This window comes from Callorhinchus milii, unplaced genomic scaffold (genome assembly GCF_018977255.1).
Source record: "Callorhinchus milii isolate IMCB2004 unplaced genomic scaffold, IMCB_Cmil_1.0 Scaffold5, whole genome shotgun sequence".
Lineage (NCBI taxonomy): Eukaryota > Metazoa > Chordata > Chondrichthyes > Chimaeriformes > Callorhinchidae > Callorhinchus > Callorhinchus milii.
In genome coordinates, this window is record NW_024704746.1 from 67,144,883 (window position 1) to 67,172,709 (window position 27,827).

General features: G+C 44.8%; 2 protein-coding genes across 3 annotated transcripts; both read left to right on the top strand.

Moving 5' to 3' along the window:
- Window positions 1–2,397: 2,397 nt before the first annotated feature.
- Window positions 2,398–14,230, top strand: dhtkd1 (dehydrogenase E1 and transketolase domain containing 1; the record flags this gene model as incomplete). Its single annotated transcript, XM_042335695.1, is given in 17 exon segments — window positions 2,398–2,553; window positions 3,101–3,312; window positions 3,733–3,927; window positions 4,607–4,876; window positions 5,383–5,554; window positions 6,162–6,360; window positions 7,059–7,371; window positions 8,103–8,187; window positions 8,860–8,999; window positions 9,381–9,531; window positions 9,958–10,064; window positions 10,704–10,868; window positions 11,417–11,499; window positions 12,425–12,567; window positions 12,570–12,593; window positions 13,236–13,321; window positions 13,630–14,230. Coding segments are annotated over 17 exon segments (2,603 nt in total), but the record flags the coding sequence as incomplete, so codon positions are not given.
- An 810-nt stretch (window positions 14,231–15,040) lies between these two features.
- LOC103187913 (SEC61 translocon subunit alpha 2) lies at window positions 15,041–26,383 on the top strand. 2 transcript variants are annotated; one of them, XM_007907634.2, is made up of 12 exons: window positions 15,041–15,435; window positions 18,030–18,097; window positions 18,898–18,963; window positions 19,087–19,165; window positions 19,748–19,879; window positions 20,646–20,755; window positions 21,378–21,531; window positions 22,029–22,189; window positions 22,921–23,118; window positions 23,543–23,734; window positions 24,391–24,467; window positions 25,123–26,383. In XM_007907634.2, exons 1-12 carry the CDS (start codon window positions 15,429–15,431, stop codon window positions 25,307–25,309), a joined length of 1,431 nt encoding a protein of 476 aa, XP_007905825.1. In that variant the 5' UTR covers window positions 15,041–15,428; the 3' UTR covers window positions 25,310–26,383. The 2 variants fall into 2 exon arrangements, with proteins under 2 accessions (XP_007905825.1, XP_007905824.1); XM_007907633.2 differs by lacking the exon at window positions 15,041–15,435 and having other exon boundaries at window positions 17,727–18,097.
- The last annotated feature ends 1,444 nt before the right edge of the window (window positions 26,384–27,827 follow it).

A 27,827-nucleotide genomic window follows, 5' to 3' on the forward strand; every position in this document is an offset into this window, starting at 1 on the left:
CTCTCCCCCACACCCCCTCTCTCTCTCTCCCCACACACCTCCTCTCTCTCTCCCCACACACCCCTCTCTCTCTCCCCCACACACCCCTCTCTCTCTCTCCCCCCACACCCCTCTCTCTCTCTCCCCCCACACCCCTCTCTCTCTCTCCCCCCACACCCTCCTCTGTCTTCCCCCCACATCTCCCCTCTCTCTTCCCCCCACACCCCCCTCTCTCTCTCTCTCCCCACACCCCTCTCTCTCCCCACACCCCCTCTCTCTCTTCCCCCACATCTCCCCTCTCTCTCTTCCCCCCACACCCCTCTCTCTCTCTCTTTCCCCCCCCACACCCCTCTCTCTCTCTCTCTCTCCCCCCACACCCCCTTTCTCTCTCTCCCTTCTCATTCCCCCCAATCCCCCTCTCTCCCATTTCCCCCAAACCCCCTCTCCACTCCCATCCCCCAATCCCCCCTCTCTCTCTCTCTCTCTCTCTCCCCTCTCATTCCCAACCCCACTCTCTCCCCTCCCATTCCCCCCCCAATCCCCCTCTCCCTTCTAATTCCTCCCAATCCCCCTCTCCCCTCACATTCCCCCCCTCTCCCCAATTTCCCCAATTCCCCTTCTCCCCAATTTCCCCCTCTCACCCAATTCACCCTTCCCTCGCCCCCCCCCCCATTCCTCCCCTCCCCCCCCCCATTCCTCCCCCCCCCTATGCCTCCCCCCCCTTTAATTTAAATACCCATTAAATACCAATGTGTCACCAAATTAAATGGTTAACCGTGGAAGGAAGGGATCCTTTATCGCGGTGCGTGGTGTTTGGGTTTGACTGGAGCTCTCGGTCAGGGGAAGGGCCAGAGAGCGTCTCGAAGCTTATTTTTAGATAATAATTAATCATTATTTTTTTTAAGGCAAAAAAATCCTGATCTGTTGAACTTCGGAAAGTTCACAGCGGGGAATAGTCTCTCTCTCCCGCCTATTTTTTTTGCCAGTTCAGGGTTTTTAATCCAATTGCAAACACATTACTGCACTGTCCTCACCAGATCTGATTTGTTTTTTAATTTTTTTTCGAAAAAAACACACCCCTCCCTTCCCCGAGGAGTAGGTAAGGAAGAAATAAAGCACTGGTGGTCGTGTGACCGAGTGTCAAATGTATTATTCTCGTTGCAAAGTGGAGTAAATCATCAGACAGGAACTCTGGCTTTCTCCTGTTGCCTTGAAACCCACAACCAGTCGGTGCAATTATAATTTTTTTTTATTCGTCTACAGTGCAACTGAAACGTGCGGAAGGAACGACGATCACTGCATTTAGAAGTACTTTGTCGTCTTTGAGTGCAAATGGGCTTAACTGCATTTAGACGTCCAGGGGATGGGTTGTAAAAGCGTAACATTGTTCGACCGGCGCTAAAGGGGCTATTTGAAAAGCGAAGGGAGTTTCACTAAAACTGGTCACTCACTCCGTGACTGTTTCTATGATAATAATCCTTGCATTTGACCCGGCGCCTCATCACGTCTCCTCCACGTCTCAAAGCGCTTCACGGAATACACTGTAAAGTGAGTTGACTGCATTTCGTGGGCAAAATATTTTCCAGGACATGGCTGTCCGCAACTGGCTCCTGTGTCTTCCCCACAATCAATCCTCTTTTTTAACAGTATAATCCCGTAAAGCGCTTTGAGACGTCTCGACGACGCGATCAGTCGCCGTGTCAAACGCAAGGATTATTCTTATTATTATTAACTTGAGAGCTTTCCCTCCTGCACTTATTGTGTGTGTGCGCGTGCGCGCGCGCCTTTCAGCCTCAAGGCACATTCATAAAAAAACCCGCACGTATGGAGTTTGTGGCCATTCCCTTAGGAATTTGTGCAAATAAAACTTTCTTTGCACTGTGAGAGACATTGACGCATCTGTAAATGGTTACTGCAGGTGAGCCTCGGATCAATCCGGGGCCCAGAGTTTGTGGGTTTCGCAGTCCCATTGACTTGGTGTGTTAACACACTGCACTGTGTGTTTCCGGAGCCATGTAGGGGGTCAGTCCGGTTGATTGCTTTTCCGGGGATAATAATCCCTTCCAATAAATAAATAATGCTAATGACTTGGTCGCTTAATCCACGACTGTTTGCGGGACACTGCTGTGTGCCATTGGCTGCCACCTTCTGCCCACAAAATACACGGTCAATCCTCTTTACGGTGTAAAGGTGTGATAAAGCGCTATATTAAACACTTATTATTATTATAAATGATATTGTATCAGGAGTTTGAGCTCACTCAGGTTCTAGGACAATGCAGGGGAAGGGGAGCAAAGGGCGTTGCATCCTGTATGACACGTTTTCGATCGTTGTAGAACCTGGTATTTACCAGGAATTTCTGACCGTTGTAAGTTCATAAATAATAACGAATCCCCTGCTCTCGTTTCTCTCGTCTAGTTGACCACGGTTTAGTGCGACTCATCACGGTTTACCGCGAACATGGACACAAAACCGCAAAAATTAATCCCTTGGGAGAGGATGCGGTGGAGGTGGTTCCTGAGATCGAAGCCTTAACTGAGGTCCTTCAGGGTCAAGGCTTGTTCCAAACCAAAGGTACTTTTAGAGCGTTACTGAACTGAAATAGGATTTGAGTGCAAGGATTATTATTACGATATCATTTTCTCACTGCAAATAGTGATCTAGAAATGGGGATTATTACGTCAGTCAGTTAAGTACTTGATTTGGGACCAAAGATTATTGTCCAACCGAGGTCCAGTCTGCCCAATCGGGTGGATGTTAAAGATTCCCATGACGCTGTTCAAAAAGAGTAGGGAGTTTCTTCTGGTGTACCGGAGGGTAAAACCGTAGGCAAGTTTCCTTACTCCACACGCCTCTGATCACCGAGCAGCAAGTAGGAACCAGATTGTTAGACGATTGGCGGATTGCTTTACGGGGACAATAATCCCTCAAATAAAATGATAATAATTTGGTCACTCAATCCACGACTGTTTGTGGGACACAGCTGTGCACAATTGGCTGCTGCCAGTGATTTATTACTATCATTTTTTTTGAGAGATAATGACCCCAGCAAAGCAATCTACAAGAGCACTAACCACTGTGGTACGGTACACCTGTACATGGGTGATATATGTCGTTCTAGGAATGTTGAACATTGGGAAAGAGGAAGCTACCCTGGAAGAAGTGCTAGCATACCTGAACCACACTTACTGCGGCCACATGTCTGTCGAGATCAGTCACTTGGAGACCCTGGCGGAGAGGGACTGGTTTGCTCAGAGGTTTGAGCAGATCAAGCAGGAAGCCTTGACCCCAGAAGAACGCAGGCATTTGGCAAAGTTAATGCTGGAATCTCAGGTAACGAATTAAATCAGTGGCGTGTTCTTAACTCAGTAAGGATTGAAAGGGAATGAGCACGACTAGGCATGAAAGACAAAACCTGGAAGGGGAGAAATCAGCCAGTGGCTCTCGTTCATTACTTCTGGGGCGTTGGTGGATGGATGTGGACAAACAAAAATATGTTGCATTGATCTCAGTCCACGACTGTTTGTGGGAAGCTGCTGTGTGCGATTGGCAGTCTGCGTTTCGCCCACAAAATATACGATTCACTTTGCAGTATATTCTGGGGAGCGCTTTGAGAAGTGATCAGGTACTATATCAAAGGCAAGGATTATAATTATTGTTATTATTATTATTATCTGATTGGGGAGGGGAGAAAGTCGTGTGAGGGATACACCATCGTGCGGAAGTGACTAACTACTTGTTTTGATGCAACAGGAGTTCGACCACTTTTTGGCCACTAAATTTTCCACGGTGAAGCGCTACAGTGGTGAGGGAGCGGAGAGCGTGATGGGCTTCTTCCACGAGCTGTTCCGGACGCTGGCGTTCAGCGGTGTCACTGACGTGGTGTTGGGAATGCCTCACCGAGGCCGGCTCAACCTGTTGACAGGGCTCCTTCAGTTCCCTCCTGAGGTCAGATGATGGTCGCCTTGTGGACAAGAGCATTGAAGGGAGATGGTTCAGGAGATTTGCCATCTGTAATATTGGGGGTGAATGTTTATTAGACTCCTGGCGTGTTCCGACAGAGAACTAGGTCGTTTGGACCGTCCACTCTTTGCTGTTCTAATTTAATACACCTGATCCAATCCCATTGCCCATACCCTTCAGTATTTCTGTCTTTTAACCATCTATCCAATTCCCTTTTCTATGTGGAGAATCTTTGTGGAGTCCTGTAGCTCAGCAGTTAGAGCACTCGCCTCGCAAGCGAGAGGAACTGGGTTTGGTTCCCAGGTGGGGGCAAAACCTTATTCAAATTTTCTTACTCCACACGCCTCTGTTTACTTAAAGGAAGAACCCGGTTGTTAGTCAATTGGCGGATCGCTTTCCAGAGAGTAATAATCCCTTTTTTTAAAAAAAAATCTGATCATTTAATCCACGGCTGTTTGTGGGACGCTGCTGTGCACTATTGGCTGCCGCGTTCAGCCCACAAAATACAGTCAATTCACTTCGCAGTATATCTTGTGAAGCGCTTTGAGACGTCTCAACGATGAGATAAGGCGCCAAATCAAATGCAAGGATTATTATTATTTAATTGGTGAGGCACTGTTACATTTGCTCGGTACCTGAAAGCTCTTTGTGGATTTCTCTGCAGTTGATGTTTCGTAAAATGCGGGGTCTTAGCGAGTTTCCAGAAACCTCTCCTGCCCTCGGAGATGTCCTGTCTCATCTGACGTCCTCTGTGGACTTGGACTTCGGCTCTGACCGGACACTACACGTCACCATGCTGCCCAATCCCTCCCACCTGGAGGCCATCAACCCCGTGTCTGTGGGTAAAACTCGCGGCAGACAACAGTCTCGGCAAGATGGGGACTATTCACCGGATGGTGCTTCGCGACCGGGAGACAGAGCCATTTGTGTACAGGCAAGGAATGAAGTACTTTACTTTAACCCCACCCTGAGCATGGAAAATATGGAATAGATTCCCTTCCCCTCCAAGGAGAGAGAGAGATAGAGACAGAGACAGAGCGGGTTCCATTCCAACAATCTATCTCTGGGATTTCCACGTGTAGGAGGGAGGCCTGGAATTCTCAGTTGGGTTTGGAGACTCTTAAGCAACGGTGATGGGTTTCCGCGTGTGTCAGACACCCGGCTGATCAAAAAAAAAGCTACTACTCTTATCATTATCATTTCGCCCACAAAATATAGTTTCCAGTCAATCCACTTTCCAGTACATTCTGTGAAGCTTTGAGACGTCTCAACTAAGTGATAAGGCGCTATATGAAATGGAGGTATTATTATTATTAAAGTCTGCCCATCACTGCTGTAGCTGCTCAACCTGTTGTGCAGATGGCAAATAAATGTTCCTTGCATCATTGCAACTGTTCCAAAGTGTCCAATTGGCTTCTTCTCTCTCTCTCCTCGCTGTAGATCCATGGCGATGCTTCCTTCCCAGGACAGGGAATTGTGGCCGAGACCTTCACTCTCGCTAACCTCCCCCATTACAGAGTTGGCGGGAGCATTCACCTCATCGTCAATAATCAACTGGGCTACACGACTCCCGCTGAGAGGGGGAAGTCCTCCCTCTACAACAGTGATATTGGTACGACATAGAAACACAGGAGTAGGCCATTCAGCCCCTCGAGCCTGTCCCACCATTCTATTAAATCTGCACCTCAACTCCATTGACCGGCCTTTGCTCCATATCCCTTCAAACCCCCCCCACCACCCCTCCTCGGGTCAGGGTATTTGTGGAGTCCTGTAGCTTAGTGGTTAGAGCCCTCGCCTCGCAAGCGAGAAGACCCGGGATTGATTCCCAGGCGGGACGAATGTTCGGCAAGTTTCCTTACTCCGCACGCCTCGGTTTCCCCAGCAGTAAGGAGGAATCTGGTTGTTAGTCGATTGATCGCTTTCCGGGGGTAATAATCCCTCCCCAAAAATATTAGTAATAATAATAATTTGGTCACTGTATCCACAACTATTTGTGGGACACTGCTGTGCGCAATTACTCTTAAGCACGGTGAAGGGTTTCCGCTTGCACCAGATACCCGGCTAACCACAAAAAAACACTCATTATTATCATCATTTCGCCCACAGAATACACAGTCAATTCACTTTACAGTATATCCTGTGAAGCGGTTAGAATGCAAGAATGCAAGAATTATTATTCTAATACTAGTATTAATCACCATATGGTGATTGCCTTTCAGGTAAGATAGTCCACTGCGCCGTTATTCATGTGAATGGAAACGATGCGGAGGAAGTGGTGCGAGCCACCAGGCTGGCTGTCGAGTACCAGCGACGTTTCCGCAAGGACGTGATTGTAGACCTGCTGTGCTACAGGCAGTGGGGCCACAATGAACTGGACGAGCCTTTCTTCACCAATCCCTCCATGTACAAAATCATCAGGTAATAATAATCCTGGCAACCAGCGCCTTATCACATCATTTGCACGTCTCGAAGCGCTTCACAGGATACGCCGTGAAGTGAATTGACCGCACGTTATGTGGGCGAAAGACGGCAGCCAATTGCACACGGCAGCGTCCCACAAACAGGCGTGGATTGAGTGGCCACATTATTAGTCATTTATATTGAAGAGATTATTTCCTCCACAAAGAGGTCTCCCAATCGACTAACAAGTGGGTTCCTACTGACTGCTGATAAACAGAGGCGTGTGTGTGGAGTAAGGAAACTTGCCTAAGGTTTTGTCTCGCCCCGGGAATTGAACCGGAGTCCTCTCGCTTGCGAAGCGAGGCTCCGTGGCTGGATTCAGCCACTTTGTGATGCAGCACCTGGAAACTACAACAACAACACCTTGCATTTATTGAGACCCCTTCCACGGGATGCGTCTTGGAACGCTTCACAGAGGTGAGGTTTGACGGTGAGCTGGAAAGGGAGACGTGGTGACCAAAGGCACGATCAAAGAGGAAAGTCTTCAGGCATCATTTGAAGATGGGTAAAGGAAGGGGGGGATGGAGAGATTGAGGCAAGCAATTCCGGAGACTCAGGGCGTAGATGCTGTAACCAAATCCTTCTAGTTCTCACACCTCACCACATTGTCCTCGTTGTTCTCTGTCTGACGTATTTCATCTTTTCCTTTCCCGCAGATCCCTTAAGAATATTCCTGACTTGTATGCGGAGAGCTTGGTGGCGGAGGGCCTGTTGTCGGAGCAGGATGTGTCTCAGACAAAAACCGCCTTGTACTCTAAACTCAGCGAGCACCTCGCAAACATGGCCCTGTACTCCCCTCCTGCCCTGAACCTCCAGGCTCACTGGACCGGCCTGGTGGAGCCTTCAGCCCACATCAGCGTGTGGGACACGGGGATATCCTCCGATCTGCTCAAGTTTGTGGGAGCCCAATCCGTGCTCGTTCCTGAGGAATTGAGTGTCCACAGTCAACTGCTCAGGACACATATCCAGGTTGGCATTAGAAAAGATGTACATGGCTTCTGCTTGTATTTCTGGATTATGGGGGGGAATCTCCTATCGTTGATGAGTTATATTAAAAAAATTACAAAATGCTTTAATTAAGCCCCCAAAAAAGGTATGCATGGTATTCTGGAACTAAGTAGTGACAGAGGTCACGCACCCTTCTAGAGAGATACATCTTCTATATACTAATGAAGACAAAATGTCTGTCTGTGTGTCAGGAGTCTTTCCACCAGGATTCCTCCCACAGGAGTCCTCCCACTGAATCTCCCAAAAGGATATGCGAACAAGGGACGGTAACAAGTTTCATAGCACATTTTCTTAACCTTTAGGGATGAAGTTTGTTACTGTGAAGCGCTCTGAGACGCCGTCCGGCGTGGAGGGCGCTATATAAATCCATGTTGTTGTTGTATAAAGATGCCTAAGAAGCGAAGATCAAGCCTTTCAAGGACAAATAAAAATGTCGGGCGAAAGAGAGGAGGCCGATGAAATGAAACTGGTTGCAAGCATAGCTGCAACGCATACCGTTAGTTACAGTATATTTTGTGAAGTGTTTTGAGATGGCCCAATAATATGATGGATTATTATTATTGACATGGCACCACTTCTTGCAGCAGGGATGGGTGATGGTGGGGGGGGGAACGGGAATTGAGAGATTGTAATTGATGTGTAAATGTAATCCTGAGTTGCGCTGTTGTTATTTCGTGTTGACCTCTCTCTAGGCCAGGATACAGAAGCTGGAAGAGGGCACTAGGCTGGACTGGTCCACGGCTGAAGTGTTGGCTATTGGATCACTCCTGTGTCAAGGTAATCTTGTCACTGGCTCAAATGGATCTTAATGTACAACGCATTTTACATTTGTCCTGGCCGACAATCCCCCCAAATAAAAAAAAATTGATCAAACACCCTATGGCTATTTGTGGGACATTGTTGTGCGCAATTGGCTGCCACGTAATACACAGTCACCCCACTTTACAATATATTCTGTGAAGCGCTTTGGGACATCTCAATGGATTGTGATCAGTTGCTAAGCAAGACATATAACTACATCCCTTCATCTATGAAGCCGGTTGTAGCAACCTTATCCTGTCTCATTTGAGAGGAAATAGCACATGTTTGAGATTCAATTTGGGGCCTTCTTGAACTGTATGGCTCAGTTAGCCCCAGAATAACACTCACTTGGGCATGGCAGTGAGGGGGAGTGGGGGAGGGAGACAAACACTCATGCTAAGTTAGTATTTTCGCTCACAAAATGACAGTCAATTCACTTTACAGTATATTCTGTGAAGCTCTTTGAGACGTCTCGAAAGCGTGATAAGGCGCTGTAACTAATGCATGGATTATTATCGTTATCAATCGTTTTCTCACTGCAAAGTATGATCTAGAAATGGGGATTATACATCTTGGTATATCTTAGTTTGAAATGTATTTTTTTTTCACAGATTTTGACGTGTAACCACTAATTCTGTTTTTGTGAAGGTTTCAATGTGAGGATCAGTGGGCAGGATGTTGGTCGTGGTACTTTTAGCCAAAGGCACGTGATGGTCGTTTGCCAGGAGTCAAGTGACATTCACATCCCCCTCAACCACATGAGTCCAGAACAGAGGGGATTTCTGGAGGTAAATGGCCCAAACCACACGCCTCTGTTTCCCGAGCAGTAAGTAGGAACCCGGTGGTTAATCGATTAGCGGATCGCTTTTCCAGGGGTAATAGTCTGTTCAGAAAAAAATGTGGTCACTCAATCCCGACTGTTTGTGGGACGCTGTTGTGTGCAATTGGCTGCTGAGTTTCTCCCACAAAATATACAGTCAATTCCCTTTTACGGTATATTCTGTGAAGCATTTTGAGACTCTGTGATAAGGCGCTACATCAAGTGCAAGGATTATTATCGTGGGAATTAATGAAATTGATTTTGATGAGACTTTTTTAAAAATAGAATTGAAATTGTCAAAGCAGCAACTATGTGAAAAGTAACTTAACGCGTCACCTTTTTGCATTAGGTTTGTAACAGTCCGTTGTCTGAAGAGGCGGTGCTGGGCTTCGAGTATGGAATGAGTATCGAAAGCCCCAAGCTTCTTCCAATATGGGAAGCCCAATTTGGGGACTTTTTCAACGGGGCCCAAATCATATTCGATACTTTCATCTCTGGAGGTGAGAACCCTAATGAACCTAATCACTCTTCTGCCTGGATTTATTGGCCAAACCGTGGAATATTTTCAGGGTGGAGCAACTTGTTCACTGGGAGCAACCTGTTTACTTCTCAATTGGAATGGGTTACCAGGAAGGGTGGAGTCCCTGTAGAGTGAGAGGACCCGGGTTCCATTACTGGGCAGGGCAAAGTTTCCTTACTCCCAACGCCTCTGTTTGCCGAGCAGTCAGTAGAAACCCGGTTATTAGCTGATCGGCGGATCGCTTTCCGGGGGTAACACGGGGACGAGCTACAAGCAGAAGGCCAGAGCCAAGGGAGTGGGGAGAAGGCAGGTCAGGAAGGTAAGGAAATAGGAGGGGGATTCAGGTTTGAGTGAAGCATGAAGCCTGGCTGTCTGTTTTACACATTAAACTCCACTCCTTTGGTAGGTGAGGCAAAATGGATGTTGCAGAGCGGGATAGTTATTCTGCTGCCCCATGGCTATGACGGAGCAGGTCCAGAACATTCGTCCTGTCGTGTAGAACGTTTCTTGCAGGTGAGTGACCTCCTTTCACCTCCCGCAATCTCTCCCAATCACAAGTCAGGATCGGAATAAACACATGACTCAAGGGTAAACTGGTTAGATGGATAGATGATGGTTAGACAAACTTAGAGACAGTTCTATAAGCAGAAGCGTGTAGTTAATGTTCCGCCCACAAAATACGCAGTCAATCTGCTTACAGTACATTCTGTGAAGCGCTTTGAGACGTCTCAACTACGTGATAAGGTGCTAAATCGCGTGCAAGGATTATTATTATCTACATCGGGGGGAGTCCAACCTTTTGGCTGCTGAGGACCAGATGCCTTGTTTGAGAAACGTCTGTGGATCGCATAAGCAATATTTTTGTGTTTCCCTTCCAGAAACATAACATTTACGGGTTATGGAGGGAGGGGGTGGGCCAGAAGAAATGGAGGGAGGGGGTGGGGGTTGGATGAAATCGGCCCTCGGGCTGCCAGTTATAAAGTCTACATGAATAAGCAGATTGCTTCACAACTGCTATGCCAATTATTTACTCTAATCTGTCAAACAGCAAGCAGAGAGCATAATAGTGGATTTGTTTGCTACCCAAATAGCCGCATAATCTCAATACTGCATCGACTCGATGTGTGTCTGTGATTTTGCATCTTCCAACAGATGTGTGACAGTAAGCAGGAAGGCATCGATGGAGATAATGTAAATATGTCCGTTGTGCATCCGACCACACCAGCACAGTACTTCCACCTAATCCGCAGACAGATGATTAGAAACTTTCGCAAGCCCCTGATTGTGGCGTCTCCTAAAATGTTGCTTCGGTTCCCAGTGAGTATCTGCAACCTTTCTGAGATGCCACCACCCTGAAATGTCACTGTTATTCCTTCGAAAATAAATGCAATCCTGCAGCTCAGTGGTTAGAGCGCTCGCCTCGCAAGCGAGAGGGCCCGGGTTCGATTCCTGGGCGAAATCTTAGGGAAGTTTCCTTACTCCACACACCTCTGTTTACGCAGCAGTAAGTAGGAACCCGGTTGTTAGCCGATTGGCGGATCGCTTTCTGGGGGTAATAATCCCTCTCACCAAAAAACCCACAAATTAGTCATTCAATCCACGACTGTTTGTGGGACGCTGCTGTGCGCAATTGGCTGCCGCGTTTCGCCCGCAAAATCTACGGTCAATTCACTCTACAGTACATTCCTTGAAGAGCTTTGAGACGCCTCAACGATGTAATAAGGCCTGATATCAAATACAAGGATTATTATTACAGTAGAGTGGGGCTATTACCTATCACGATTGCAAACTATAGGAGACTGTGCCTTTGGCCATATCTGTGCTAAAATATAACTTGACCATTTTCTCTCTCTCTCTGTCCTAAGGCTGCAGTCTCGGGTCTGGATGAGATGGCACCTGGAACCACTTTTAAACCCGTTATTGGTGATTTGTCCGTGGATCCTAACAAGTAAATATAACTTTCCTCCTGTGTGTTTCTGTTGGCTGTGATTCCAGACTGCATGATACTCCTCATCGAGATGTGCAAAGCCTTGTGAATAGGTCGACCGCATGACATATTGTCTGGGAAACAAAAGGGTTGGTGGGGTGGGGTGGGGGTGCGGAGGAGGAAGGAGAAATTCAGCTGTTTAATGAGCTGTTGCTGACTCAGTAACTATGGCAACAATATTCTTCAGCACCTGATAGTGCACCTAATTCTTATAATGACCACTTTTCTGGGCGTGCATTTGCCCTGTGCATCTTCTACACGAGCAGAATTGTTTTCGCGCTCCAATAATTGCATATGATAATGTGTGACTTTCCAGTGTCATAAATTATACATTATAGTTTTTCTATTTGTAGGAAAAATAAAGTGCCATCTCTTCCTAAAGGAGTAAGCAAGTGGTCTCTGTTCAGGTGGACACTAAGGATCCCATCATAACAATAAATCTTGCATTTGAGATAGGATATATTTGCATTAATATATATGTATATATTATCACGTCATCGAGATGTCTCAAAGTGCATCACATAATAATATAGTAATGATAATCCTTGCATTTGATATAGCGCTTTTCACGTCTTCTAGACGTCTCAAAGCGCTTCACAGAATATGCTGTAAAGTGAATTGACTGTGTATTTTGTGGGCGAAATGAACAGCCAATTGCACACAGCAGCGTCCCCACAAACAGCTGTGGATTGTGTGACAAAATTTAGGTGTTATATCAAATGCAAGGATTGTTATTATTATTATATTTTATTATTGTTGCACTGCAGTTTCTCTCACAATAAAACAGTATTAAAATGTGATGGTTGATCAGTCCTCTCTAGCCCTATTTTTTTAATATATATATATATTACACTTGTGATCCGTGTTTTCTAATTTCTTTTCTCAGTGTGTCTCGGGTGGTGTTCTGTTCCGGGAAACACTATTACCCACTGGTTAAACACAGAGAGGCTGCAGCAGAGACTGCAAACAACACAGCTATCATCAGGGTGGAAGAACTCTGCCCATTCCCACTGGAGGCTCTACAGAAAGAACCGAGAAATATAAAAACGTCAAAGGTCAGATTATAGAGTTATAATTGTAATTGGAGTCTAGCTACAGATTGGTGGATACCTTTTAAGAAAAAGAATGACCCTTTTTTTGGTCTGGGAACCAACGAAGAGGGACCAGGATGTGTAAAGCAATAGGCAGGGAAACTAACTGAAGGGGTTTTGGTTGTGTTGTTGGATTGTGTTTTGAGAGCTGGGAATAAAATAGTGATTTCTACGTTTGAGTTGTGAGAAAATAACACGGATCAGCCATGATCTAATATATCTAATTGGCAGAACAGGCTCGAGGGGTTGAATGGCTGACCCCTATATAGAGATGTGCCAATGAATTCATTTGCTTTGAAATCCTGTTGTTCTGCAAAACATAAATGGTGAAATGTAACAGGGAATTCAGGAGCGATGAACAATTTTAACTGTTAGCACGACTTTAGTGTTGTACATTTTTCACTTTCATATGACTACTTTGCCAAGTAAAGCTATCATATATGTATCAGGGAGTGAAATATAGCTGTTTTATTCATCCACATGACCATTGTAACTGCTTAAATTTGTGTGTCCCATCCATGTTAAGGTAAGAAAACTTTATACAGTTTCTATACAAAACGTGCTTTACTATTTTCCACGTACTAAATAAGCATCATTGCTTCACAGATTTTATATGGAGTCAGGAGGAGCCACAGAATATGGGGCCGTGGTTCTTTGTAGCTCCTCGATTTGAGAAGCAATTAGGATGCCGGGTGAGTTACCGCAGTGTGAAACCTGTCATTCGCGTAAGAAAGAGCTGAGATTCAAAGCGCTTTGTTGTTCAGCCTGGCTCAGTGGTAGCTCTCTCTCCCTCTCTCTCTCTCTCTCTCTCTCTCACCTCGGAGTCAGAAGTTTGTGGGTTCAAGCCCCCACGTCGGGATATGGAATCACATAGTTTAAGCTGACGCTCCAATGTAGTGCTGGGGGTGGGTGTTCCATTAAAGAAACAAATTTTTGATTTGTTCTGTAACGCTCTCACCTTTCTTTTCCCTCCTCTCCCCCCCACCCCCCCCCCCTCCAGTTGAAGCTGGTGAGCAGACCCCCTCTCCCTGCCCCCGCAGTGGGCATTGGAACCTTACATCAGGAACAACATCAGGACATCCTCAGGAGAACATTCTCCTAAAAGGGCTTTGAGAAATCTTTCAAGTTGCTCTCCAACAGGTGGTGGGGAGTGGTGGGGGGGGGTCGAACTCCAACCTTTTGGCTGCTGAGGGCCGGATTTCCTATTTGAGAAACGTACACAGGCCCCCGTAAGCGATATTTTTGTGTTTCCCTTTCAGAAACATAACATTTAGAGGTTATGGTGGGAGCGGGTGTGCCAGGTGAAATGGAGGGAGGGGGCGGATGAAATCGGCCCCTGGGCTGGATGCGGCCCGTGGGCCGCCAATTGGACCACCCCTCAGGGCCTACATGCGTCTGACAGGGGAAGACACAACACTTATTGACTTTTTGTAGTTGAGACTTTATGTATTGTACACTACAGCTTTTCCCCAAAAAATTCTTCCTTGGAAAGGGCTCAAATTCTGGGTTGACTTTTCTCATGACCTTTACCTCTCCTCCGAACACGGAAAGTACTGAAACTGGCATTGGTTAAGAATTAAAAAAGATTTCTTTGTGATTTATTTATCTGTTCGCCATTTATTTCTTTTGCAACTAAATGACTTGTGGTCGGTTGTCTAGGAATTTGAGGATTGAAGATCCAATCGCCTTGTGTTGGAATTCACATTCTAATGTGCTTTTCATTCTTTTACTCTTCATCAAACACGACCCTAACAAATGTTCTAAGACAGGAGGGGGTCCAACTTTTTTTGCTGCTGAGGGCCGTGAGGTGGATTTGAGAAATGTCTGCGGACCGCAGAAGCAATATTGCAAAATGTGCAACAATGGCTTTTTAAAATATTTCTGTCGTGCCCCTCTTCAAGTCGCTCAACGGGACGTCTCTCAGGAGGTGGTAGGGGACACGCGGCAGGGCAGAGAATGATGGGAAGAGCATTGGAGTGGGAGGCATGGGTCAAACTCGCTGCTCCCCCGCTCTCATAAATAATCCTTGCATTTGACGTAGCGCCTTCATCGCGGTGTCGAAACGACCTCAAAGCGCCTCCCAGAATATACTGCAAAGTGTAGTGACTGTGTAAGTTTGAGGGCGAAACGCGGCGGCCGATCGCGGACAGCGGTGCCCCACGAACAGCCGTGGATTGTTCGACCACAAAGCGGATCAGTTCACGTCCTTCAGGTCGGGGTGAAGCTGCCCAATCCGGCCATGTTGGGTTTTGGGTGGATGGAAAGTGGGGGTGGGGGGGGGTTTGGGGTGGATGAGTGTAGTGGTCCCTTTAAATGAGGGTCCAGGTGAGGAAGGCGGGAAATTCAAACGTTTGGCACGCGGCAGCGGCTGGGGTGACGTCATTCGACTTCCGGCCGGGGACCGGAAGCCGGGGGGGTGTACTGCTCGGCGTGCCCGAGGCGGCGCGGCTCCGGGGGCTCAGAGCGGACGGTGGCGCCCGTCGTGCGAATCCGTCGCCATCCGTCGGCTTAGGGCGAAGGGAAGCCCGGGATTCGCACCGCGGGCGCGGCGTCGGCCATCGGGGACTGCGCTCGGGCCCAGATATCGGCGAACAAAAGCGCCGGTTCCCGTCCAGACACCCGGCGGTTTGAAGCCGCGCGAGCCGAACGGTTGACGTGTCCATATAAGGTCATCCCACGTGACTCGGGGCGGCCCCGCCCCCCCCCCCTCCGGCCTTGTGTCAGATTCAAGTGAAGCAAAGAGAGCGTTTGATGTGTAACCAGTGAGTGTGTGGCAGAGCCGCCCCCCCCCCCCCAGCCATGGGCAGTGAGTACCCCCTCCCCTCCCCCCTTCCCTCCCAGCCTGGCCTGTGGGTGCCGTGAGCCCCGCAGTCTGTGTGTGTGTGTAACAGTAATCAACCACTGTGTGTATACATGTGTGTGTGTATATATATATGTGTGTATATGTGTGTGTTTATATGTGTGTGTGTATATATGTGTGTGTGTATATATATATATATATGTGTGTGTATATATGTGTGTATATATGTGTGTGTTTATATATATGTGTGTGTGTATGTGTGTATATATATGTGTGTGTGTATATCTATGTGTGTGTATATATGTGTGTGTGTATATATGTGTGTATATGTATGTGTGTATATATATATGTGTGTGTGCATAAGAATAATCAACCATTGTGTGTATGTGTGTATTGTAAATATGCGTGTATGTATGTGTATATATGTGTATAAGAGTAATCAACCACTGTGTGTGTGTGCGTATATATATGTGTGTGTGTATAAAAGTAAGCAACCATTATGTGTGTGTGGCATATATATAAGAGTAATCAACCATTGTGTCTATATATGACAATCACTCAGCAATATGTGTGTGTATATTTTATGTATGTGTATGCATATACACTTGCACACAAACAGAATTGTTGACTGATTGTTATAGATACACACAATAAAATTGCTGATTGTTCTTTTATATGTATATACAGTATATAATACACGTGTGTATATGTATACACACACAAGTGCTGAGTGATTGTTTCTATAAATATCTATATATGAATAATCACTTAGCAGTTGTCTTTGTGTGTTTTTACTGTATATATAATATATACACACTATATATAATGTATATATTATAACAATCTGCTGGTGCAGATTTGCCTATGTTTGCTTCGTTTCCAGTCTCTTTGGTTTGGGTTTATTTTTACGTAAAAAAGGCAGTTAATAAATGCAAGTTGTTTCAAATGCTGCAAGTTTTTAGGAGGATTTTGTTTAATTGGGGGTGGTGGGAAGAAGGAAAGAGGTAAAGGGGGCAAGAGCTTTAGCTCTGTCGGGTGGGGGGGGGGGGGGGGGGTTTAATCAAGTGTCACCCAAACGGTTAACCCATCTTTTATTTCAGATGCTGATTCACTTGTGGCTCACAGAAGCCACACATACCAAAGTCCCTGTTGCATTCACTCCCATCTTTTATTTCAAATATTCCTTGAAAATTCTGCTGTAGAGAACTTGAGGGAAATATGAGGCTGTTGCAAACAATAGTCATATTGCACTTTTTTATACAAAAGAGCTAAATGTAATAATAATAATAATCCTTGCCTTTGATATAGCGCCGTATCACGTCTTCGAGACGCCTCAAAGCGCTTCAAATGTATGTATAATCTCTGCATTTGATACAGAGCCTTATCACGTCATTGAAATGTCAAAGTGCTTCACAGAATTTACCCCAAAGTTAGTAACTATTTTGTAGGTGAAAGCGGAAGCCAATTTGCACACAAGTCCAACAATAACAACAACAAATTGCATTTGTATAAGACCAAACAGCCGTGAAGTGAACCACCGAGAACATTAATGCTTCACTTAGCCTTTTACCAGTAAATGAAGGGATTTCGGCTGATTTTGCTAGAGAGGCAAATTGAATAGTTTAAGTGAAAATTATTAAGCCATATTTAATGTAAAGCCACTAAAATGGTAATTGTGCACTGCTCCTCTGACTACTGTACCTTGACAGTTAAATCCCTGTATAAATGTGCTGATAGAACAACTTTATGACCTGGGACTGTCAATGTATTTTAGCAATTTTAAATACTTTTAGGCAATTAATAATTTATTAAAACCCAAATCTAAGTCTGTACTCTTATGAGGAAACCTTCCAAGATAACACCCATTATATTTTAGGTGGCTGAGATACAGCGAGTGGAGTTTAAAAGCCATGAAATCTGTTGCCATTTCTATTATTGCGCATCGGTCCACTATTGGCTTGAAAAATATTAACAGGCAATTGAAAATGTAGTTGTAAAGTATGACTGCAGGTTCTGAACTGTGGCAGTTTCGCACAAGACAGCCTCTGTTTACCTAGCAATAAGTAGGAACCTGGCTGTTAGTAGATTGGCGGATCGCTTTTCCGGGAATAACATTCACTCAAAAAAATAATAATAATTTGGTCACTCAATCCCATCAATGTGGGACGCTGCTGTGCGCAATTGGCTTCTGCGTTTCTCCCACAAATAATCAGTCAATTCACTTTACAGCATATTCTGTGAAGCACTTTGAGACGTCTAGAAGACGTGAAAAGCACTATATCAAATGCAAGGATTATTATTATTTATTATTATCCAGGTTTGTGTGTCGCTATGGTAGTGTGAGGTATATAGATATTTACATAGCGCCCTTCACACAGGGTACTGTCTCAGAGCGCTGTATAGTCCTGGGGTTGAGGAAGGTTTGTGGGACATTGCTGTACACAAATCGGATGCCCTATTTACCTTCAAATTCAGTTATTACACTTTACGGAAAACTGAAGGGCTTTGAGATGTTGTGATGTGATCTGGTGCTATGTCAGAATTCAGATATAATTTCTTGTCAGTACTTTTCTCAAAACAAACCTCTTCTTTTCCTGCAGTTAAATTTTTAGAAGTCATTAAGCCGTTTTGTGCTGTCTTGCCTGAAATCCAGAAGCCAGAAAGAAAGGTAATGAGATTTTTGTTGTTACTGTTCAATTCATATTCCTCATACTTTATTACATTTCATTAATATTGTTACATGAAGTGTGATATTGATGCTGGGGACTGTATACTCAAACGTAATTTAACTAGTTCCAAGCTGTCCCATGATTATAATAGAAAGAATTCTGGCCTCAGAGAATTGTGAAGAGTTTGTATAAATGATGTGTGTTAAGTGCAAAGAGAGTGTACCCACACAGGACTAGAAAAAAAACATTTGTGGTTAATTAAACTTGTCTCACAGAGCAAAAAATAAGTAATCCTATACTTATCGCTATCTCCCTTATCCGCTCATTCAATTTCTTCGCTAAATAGCTATCTTATTCCCTCCTGAATTTACTGATTCAATCTGCCTCCTTAGCCAACTGAATGCACATACCTCTCTCTCAGTAAAATAGTTAAATCTGAACTGTTTGTTCTTCTTCCCTCTTCTGACCTTGATTCTTGTGTAACCTAGAATTGTTTTTAATTGTTAAGCAGATTAATGTTCACTTTATGCTCTTAGGGTTGTAGATATTTCAGTGTAATCTTCCTTGAGCCTCCTCCCCCTTGCTAGCTTTTATGACCACATTAAATAGAATTTGCCTTCCTCCTGACTCCCAATAATTTTATCTATTCTATGTTATTTAAGTTACATGTATGAAGTGATTGTACAGAACTATTCTATTAATAATAATTGCATTTGATATAGGGCCTTATCTAGATAGTTTGAGAGAAACTTCTAAATCTCTAATTTGTTCTGAACATTCATAACCATTTATTCCACAGATCCAGTTCAGAGAGAAAGTATTATGGACCGCCATCACACTCTTCATTTTTCTAGTATGTTGTCAGGTAAGAGAAAATCACATGCGAATTGATGGGATTTTTTTTAAAAAAAGAGAGGAAATATTTATTTTAAAAACTTTCAGTGAGAACGTTTGCTGAAGTATATTAACGCGAGGTGGTTGCTTGTAGATTCCATTGTTCGGGATCATGTCATCGGACTCTGCAGATCCTTTCTACTGGATGCGGGTTATCCTGGCCTCAAACAGAGGTAGGCTTAAGCAACGCTTACTCTTATTATCTTTGGCCCAGGATCGGATTCAGCATCGATGGTCCTCATATTTTTGAACGACTTGGAACCTCACTTGAAGCGTTGTGCATCTAAAAAATCTGTTAATAATAATAATAATGCTTGCATTTGATACAGCGCCATGTCACGTTATTGAGAGGTCTCAACGCGCTTCACAGGATATATTGTTAAGTGGATTGACTGTATTTTGCGAGTGAATATACCACTACATGAGAGTATCTACCAAGCCGTTGGCTGACTGAATGCACCCCGTATTTAGGATATATTATGGCAAATGTCGACAGCTAACAAATAGTTACGTGCAACAAAGTATTTTTACCCTGCACTAAATGTTTACAAGAAGACGTTAGCTAACTTAAGCGATGTTGTGCATTTTGCACTACTACGTTATCAATAATAATAATAATCATCGCATTTGATATAGAGCCTTATCACGTCATGGAGACGCCTTAAAGCTCTTCAGAATACTCTGCAAAGTGAGTTGACTGTATGATGCTGTGCCCAATTTGGACGATTCTCAAACTGAACCGATGGTGTTTGCAGGTACCTTAATGGAACTGGGTATCTCCCCCATTGTAACATCTGGTCTAATTATGCAGCTGCTCGCTGGGGCAAAAATCATTGAAGTTGGCGACACACCAAAAGATCGAGCTCTCTTCAACGGAGCTCAAAAACGTAAGTGTTTTGGTTGCGAAATCTTTGACATTGTAAGAAATGCCTTACATACTGCACTTTCCGTATTATAATCTCGTCCAATTTACAGTTTGCCTCCCCTGTCTGGAACTCGATCCCTCCCCCTTCTTTCAAGGGACGTCTCAAAACATACCTCTGACCGTACTTTCAGTCATCTTTTTCCCTTCCCCCACCCCTCTCGGCTTCCACCCCCAATTTGCGTGCCCTCCCAGCACTGTGAAGCTCTTCGAAATGTCCTCCTGACGTTAAAAGCTATTGTATAAATGTATATTGTACCTTTGAGAGAACTCCACAAAGCAGGTACTTGTAAGTGCTCAGGCTTCTGTAGAATCCATGCTGTAAATTGTGGATATTAATCTAGATTCATGCAGTCAAAAATGCCCAGTAATTTTGTACTACACTTCCTGCAATAATATTCAAGTGACTCTCCTTCAGTAGAATGATTGAAATGACTCCCCAGGAGGCTGTTTGGCTCATTGAGCTGCTGCTGTTTTATGTTTCTATACCACTGAAGGAATTACTCTTAAGGCCAATTCCCTGCTCAGTTTCCCTGAATTCCTTTTTGTACTTGAAACTCCCATCCAATTTCAGTTTAAGTGTTACTTGCTGTCGCAGATTTAGTAGCCAAGTCTGATGAATTCATTGTTCCAACAATCCTGTGTGTGTGTGTTACTGAGTGTATATATATATATGTACATATATATATATGCCACCTTCTTACAGACTGACAGTTTTTTTTTCTCTGCAGTGTTTGGAATGATCATTACCATTGGTCAGGCTATTGTGTATGTAATGACTGGCATGTATGGAGATCCTGCAGAAATGGGGGCTGGCATCTGTCTCATCATCATTATACAGGTTGGTTCCAGAGCCAAGCACAGGCGATTATCTACTTTCCTTTGTTTGCTGTCTGTGCTGCGCCTTTTGTGGAATGTCCCAGTTGTGGAGTCGTGTAGCGTAGTGGTTAGCCCGGGTTTGATAACCCTGGCAGGGCAAAACCTTAGGCAAGTTTCCTGATTCCACACGCCTCTATTTACCTAACAGTAAGTAGGAACCCCAGTTGTTAGTCGATTAATGCATCACTTTCTGGAGGTAATAAGCCCTCAAAAAAATTGGTCGTTCAATCCACGACTGCTTGTGGGACCACCCTGTTTGTGGGTGCGTTTCACCCACAAAATACACAGCCACTACATTTTCAGTATATCCTGTGAAGCGCTTTGGGACATCTCAACAATGCGATAAGGCACAATATTAAATACAATGATTACTCTTATTTGGGGATGAAGTTCCGAAAGTGACACAGTGATTATTAAATATTAATATTAAATATTATTATGGTAAGCCATGTTTCATTTTATGTGCTTAGACTTGCAGTTTCCCTATTTTTTTTCTCTTTTGTACTAAATGTTTATTTGATCAGTGTTTAAAGAGCAGGGCAAAGGGGATTCTGTGTGTGTCTGACTGATGTCTTGTCACACAGCTCTTTGTGGCTGGTCTGATCGTGCTCCTGCTGGATGAGCTGCTACAGAAAGGTTACGGTCTGGGCTCCGGCATTTCCCTGTTCATTGCCACAAACATCTGCGAAACCATTGTGTGGAAAGCCTTCAGCCCCACCACCATCAACACAGGCCGAGGTAAGCAGTTTGAGGCAGTGGGTCCTTGCCTTTTACGATTGCATTTATGATCTCTAACTTTTATGTAATAAGAATGTTTGCCCCTGGAGTCTAGCTGGCATATCGATTTGTAGATTTAGTAGCAATTAACCAGATTGGAGTTGAGGTACAGATCGGCCATGATCTCATAGAATGGCGGAACAGCTGATGTGCTAACTCCATTTCCACCTGTCAGTTTCTTCCGCTCAGTGAGCTCTGGCCTGCTCCACGTCCCCCCGCCCAGCTCGGCCCACCATCGGCAGTCGGGCCTTCAGCCCTCTGCCAGCAACCTCTGGAACCCCTTCATCTCACCCATTCCCTTACCTCCTTCAAGGAACATCTGAAATCCCTCCTTCGACTGTGCCTTCGATCACCCCCACCCTCCCTGACCTCCTACCCCTAGCTACCCTGCCCTCCACCCTTCCTGTTCCCAACCCCGTTGTTGTTGATACCTACCACTTTCTGATGTCCTTGCCCAGGTACTGAGTTTGAGGGAGCAGTGATTGCTCTGTTCCACCTGCTGGCCACTCGACAAGACAAGGTCCGTGCTCTACGCGAGGCGTTCTACCGACAAAACCTACCGAACCTGATGAACCTCATCGCCACTGTCTTCGTGTTTGCCGTCGTCATCTATTTTCAGGCAAGGTGGCATCTGTAGCATTAGCTCGCAACCTGTTACACCAACCTCCTGCCCTTCCTTTTAGAAATGTCACAAGCTGTGCACTGCCTGACTTCACATCAGAATTAATCCACTGCTCTGTGAAAGTGTGAACTACAAATGTCATAATTCTGTAAGGTTAATGCTCTTATAGTCAAAACGATTGTACAGCCCAGAAGGAGGCCATTCGGCCTATTGGGCCTGTACTGGCTCTTTGTAAGAACTTTTGGTTTACAACAACTTGCATTTATATTGTGAGTTGACCGGTGGTGAATATCTCAACAACGTGATAAGGTGCCATATCAAATGCAAGGATTTTTTTTAAAATTATTAATTAGATGTGTACTCAGCTCAGTCGGTGACACTCTCTCGCCTCTGATTCAGAAGGGTTTGGGTTCTATCCCCAAGTTGGCATTTGAGCTCATTGGACTAGGGTGATAGTCAGTGCAGTACTGGGGGGGAATGCTGCACTGAAATAGTGTAATCTTTTGGTTGAGCTGTTCCTTTTGCGGCACTACCATGAGAAGGGAGATTCTCTTGTCCAACAGCCCTCCAGTTAAGTTAGTCATTGACCTCTTGACTGTTTGTTTGCTTACGGGACTTATGTACAAAAATTGCTGGCCCGTTTTGCCTACAAAATCACAGTCGCTAGATGTGACTGCCATTAAACGCTACAGATGCTGTGAAACTTCTGTTGACTTCTTTTTACCCAGGGATTTCGTGTGGACCTGCCCATCAAGTCAGCACGTTACCGAGGGCAGTACAGCAGCTATCCCATCAAGCTGTTCTACACCTCGAACATTCCCATCATCCTTCAGTCTGCCCTGGTGTCCAACCTGTACGTCATCTCACAGATGCTCTCTGTTCGGTTCAGCGGCAACTTCTTGGTCAACCTGCTGGGCCAATGGGCTGTGAGTCTCCTCTCAAGTCGCTTGTGTTAAAATTCTGAACGTTTGTGAACATATTGCTGGCAGCGTTTCCGCCATTAACGCTACTGTTAAGAAGTGTAAGTTCTTTGTCGTAGAAATTAGCGCTCAAAAGGCCGGCCTTTGGGTCATCTGGTTGCTTTCAGTGCAAGTTCCTGACTGTCCAGCGCCTTGGGACATCCTTCTGACGTAAAAGGTGCTTCACGAATGGAATTTGTTGTTCCACATGGCGCATTTAACCACTTAGCCATTGGGGATACAGCGCCTTATCACGTAGTCGAGACGTCTCAAAGCACTTCACAGGACATACTGTCAAGTGAATTGACTGTATTTTGTGGACAACTGTATATTTTGTCTTCCCTCTGGTTTTGCTGCAATTGTTGTTGACGTCGGTGTTGTTCATTTACAGGACGTTAGTGGTGGTGGTCCGGCTCGGTCCTACCCAGTCGGTGGTCTCTGCTATTACCTGTCGCCTCCTGAATCGATGGGCGCCGTGTTTGAGGATCCCATCCACGTCACCGTTTACATCATCTTCATGCTGGGGTCGTGCGCTTTCTTCTCCAAGACGTGGATCGAGGTTTCCGGCTCGTCTGCTAAAGATGTAAGTCGTGGCGATGTGTAGCGCTTTTTCAGCAACGCTGCCACAGGCAGGGCAGAGGAGCAGGGGAAAAAAATTGCGATTTGGAATTTGAACGATAGCGTAACTGGTAATTTCATGTGCTGTTTTATCTGCACAAACCCAGGTACAGCTCAGTGGTCTCCAGTCTGCTCCATCTCCCCCGCCTGGCCTGCCCCACCATTGCTGGTCGGGGCTTCATCCTCTCAGCGTTCACCCTTTGGAACTCCATCCCACAGTCCCTCTAACAACCCCCCACTCCTTTGCCTCCTTCAAGGCCTGTCTCAAGACTCTCTTCCTCAACTGTTCCTCCGATCACACCCCCCAACCCCCAGCTAAGGTCCAAATCCCTGACTGTCCAGCACCTTGGGACGTCCTCCTGACGTGACAGACGCTGTGTAAATGTAACTTGTTGGTGTTGCAGAGCACTGAATAGAGGTCAGAAAATCATCGCCGTCTTAAGCATTTTCGGAAAATTCTTAAATTCAGTCTTGTTTGAAGCCAGTTTTTCTGCAACTTCTCAAAAAGACCCATGGAAGTCAGGCTTTCAAACTCACAACTTAATTTAAGGATTCGTTAATTTTTTTTCTCTCTTCTCTGCCGTTTGAGAGAACCCGCAATAGTTATTTATCTCTCCGCAGGTTGCCAAACAGCTGAAAGAGCAACAGATGGTAATGAGAGGTCACAGAGAAACATCAATGGTCCATGAGCTCAATAGGTAAAGTACTTAATTGGTCTTGGCTACCATAACAGTAATGATGATGATCCTTGCATTTGGCATAGCGCCTCCGCTTGACTGGCTCTGGCCTCCTGCTTGTCCCTCAGTTCCACCATTGGCGGAGTGTTTTGTGAGCGAACAGATCAGCTTCAGGCACTTTCATAAAGGTAATCTCGTGGATTATGAAGACCCATTCAAAATATTTTAAGTAAATTCAATTCCCTGAGCGAAACTTGGCGGCCAATTGCGCACAGAAGTATTTTCACAGTTCTAATTACCAGCCACCTACAATGCAAACCGCTTGCTTTCTGTGATTTTCACTAATTGGCTTTTTCAGAGTAAAATAAATTAATCCGCTTTACATTTTTCTGTGCAGTCGTTGAGAACATAAGAATCGCTAAAGACCAAGGTCCATCCAGTTTGCCTGCCACCATCCTGGCAGTTGCTTTCACGTGTCATATCCCAAACTGTATACTGTATCCCGAGATACTATTTCTAACAGAAATCAATCTGATTTGCTTTTGAAAGAATCAACACTTTCTGCTTCCACCGTGTGTCTCCCCAGGGAGCCTGTTCCATACGCTACCAATCGCTCTCAGTTTCCCTTGTGTAGCCACCAGGAATTTTAACGTATTGAACGTGTCTTCTTTCCCAGGTACATCCCTACAGCGGCTGCCTTTGGCGGGCTCTGTATTGGAGCGCTCTCAGTGTTGGCGGACTTTCTCGGGGCGATCGGATCCGGCACGGGAATCCTGCTTGCTGTCACCATTATCTACCAGTATTTTGAAATCTTTGTGAAGGAGCAGGCTGAAGTCGGAGGAATGGGGGCACTGTTCTTTTGAAGTGCCAAAAACTCGAGAAGGATTTATTTATGTAAAAGGGAAATTTTTTTTTTTTTTTTACACACACTGCACACTTTTTGAGGGGATGTGTAAAGGGAGTCCTTTTTAGTGTTTAATCCAAGCCCTAAATCTATCTGGTTTCTCTTCCCTCCTCCCTCTGCCTCCTTCGCTTCTCTCTACCCCCCCCCCCCCACACCCCGGTGTCTCTCTCTCTCTCCTCCCTCTCCCTGACTGTCAGCCCCTTTCAGTATTGGGCATCGATGTCAACCTGTGCAGCGTACTCCCTTTATTGCCTCAAACCATTGCTGCTCTTACATACTTTACTGTCAATGCCAAAAAAAACAATGCATTCAGATAGGCATTTTTATACCCTATAGTCCTTACTTTGAATGTGTTCTCGACAACAGAAAAATGTCTGTTTACATTGTGCACTGAGTTTCAAGATTCTTTTTTTAAGGTGTTCTCCAGTGTGGGAGGGTAGAGTTGGGCAGTCAGCCGAGCAGTTGAATCATGAATTTCAAAAGCTGCTGCACATCGTTGGAAGCGCAATTTGTTTTTAGGTGTAAAATGGCCTCTATTTTTGTGTGTGCTGTTGCTGGAATTCTCATTGCAATCAGTGTTTTTTAAATCTTTCGTATCTGCAGTGACACCAGTGAAAACCGCCCATCTTCCCCCAAGTGTTTATAGAGGTAGATCACGGGGCGAAACCATTTTGAGTCCAGTGTTGTTTTGGCGGCAGCTGCAGCAAGTTGCAATCGTAAGCATTAATTCACTGTGAACGTGGGCTTGCACAAAGACTGGGTTGCGTTACAGTACAGTTCAGGTCATTTCATTTGATGTATTTGCAGCAGTAATGTGAAGTGAAAATGGTCGAGCAGCAGTTAAATGTACAGTATAATGGGATGTGCTGTTCTAGTATTCAAAAGGTGCAAATGCAAACTATGTGGATTATTGGAAGAGTCGTAATTGGTGAAAATGGATGCTTTTTAATCAGATTTCTCAGCAAAGTGAGGAGATAACACTGCCTTTTGAGATTGAGTTGGAAAAGGAATAAAAAATGTTTCCATATTAAAATTCTATTGGATATCATTTTGGATTGTACTACCAAAAATAATCCTCGCTTTTGATGCAGCGCCTGATCACGTTGTTGAGATGTCTCAAAGAGGATATGTTGTAAAGTGAATTGACTATATTTTGTGGGTGAAACGTTTTCAATCAGGTTCCCTGCAAAGAAATATTGTAGAGTACAACTCTTCGACCTGGTCTACCTATCTATTCTGCAGTGGGAACAAAAAGATGTGGGATTGCTGCCTCCCTTTGATGTATGCAGTGACGCTTGTCTGAAGTACATCATTGCTAGCCCGCGAGAAATCTAATCCGAGCCGGTCTATTTCTGGAGGGGACATTTCAAACGTTGGCATAGCAACATTTCTGGTTGCCAGCAGGAGGTTTGTTATTTGACTCTGATTCCCAGCAGCGAACAGAGTGAAGCTCTTCTGATCCACTCACCATATAACCTGCCCCATCCTCTGTACTGGAGCAAAGTTTGTCAAATTAAACTTTAGCAGCAATGTCACAGAGGGTAGGGGTGGTAAAGAAATGATCTTATATAATCCTTGCATTTGATACAGCGCCTTATCTCGTCTTTGAAACGTCTCAAAACAGTCTTGGAATGAGTGATCAAATTATTATTATTTAAAAAAAAAATTCTTGAGGGATTATTATCAGTAGTGTGGCAGTAAGGAAACTAGCCCAAGGTTTTGACCTGCCGGGAATTGAACCACTGTGTAGGAAGAGCAGACCAGAAGGCCTGGCTGATACCTTATATCTAGGTAGCGCGCTCAATTCTATGGCATGTGAACCCCATTGCATTGTTTTTAATGGTATTGGTCCAACAAGTGCACATATCAGGATTGTCTTGTGCAAAAATGACACCTTTTAGGCTGAACTTCTGATCAATTTTCTACACTGATACGAAAGTGAGTGCAACTGTGTGGTTTTGGTCGTGACTACTGACAGGTTATTAAGTTGATTGAATCCACTCCCCTCCCAGCAATTACTATTTTTGATATCCCCGGCCTTAAATCGATTTCTTAACTCAAGTCCTGAAATATCAATCAGCAATTACGCACAGATAACACTACCCGCACAAGCGTCAGTGCTTGTCGTGCAATTCTGCTGCTTCACTTCGGGTAACAAAACATTTGACATGGAGGAGAAAAGTTGCTTTGGTGTTTGACAACAAAACATTTAGGTAAATTAGGCAGTTTGCGATTTACCCAAATAATCCATACAAATGAAATCAGGATAACTTAGTATTGCCAGTATCCATTGTTGATCGTGGCGGTGGGGAAGGGAAGAGCAGAGAAATTGGTAAAATCTGAACAGAGGATCTCAGTTTGCATAACATTCAGTTTCAAGAGCAGTGTTTATATTATTGATTATAATAATAATCCTTGCATTTGATACAGCAGCTTATTAACATGTCGTTAAAATACCTCAAAGCACTTCAGAGTAC

Bases quoted from the DNA above. Each gene is read 5' to 3' on its own strand.
- LOC103187913 (XM_007907633.2), top strand. From the start codon at position 17,963: ATGTCAGAATTCAGATATAATTTCTTGTCAGTACTTTTCTCAAAACAA. The intron at 18,964-19,086 runs GTAAGAGAAAAT...GGTTGCTTGTAG, and splicing joins TTTTTCTAGTATGTTGTCAG to ATTCCATTGTTCGGGATCAT. The intron at 23,119-23,542 runs GTGAGTCTCCTC...GTTCATTTACAG, and splicing joins ACCTGCTGGGCCAATGGGCT to GACGTTAGTGGTGGTGGTCC.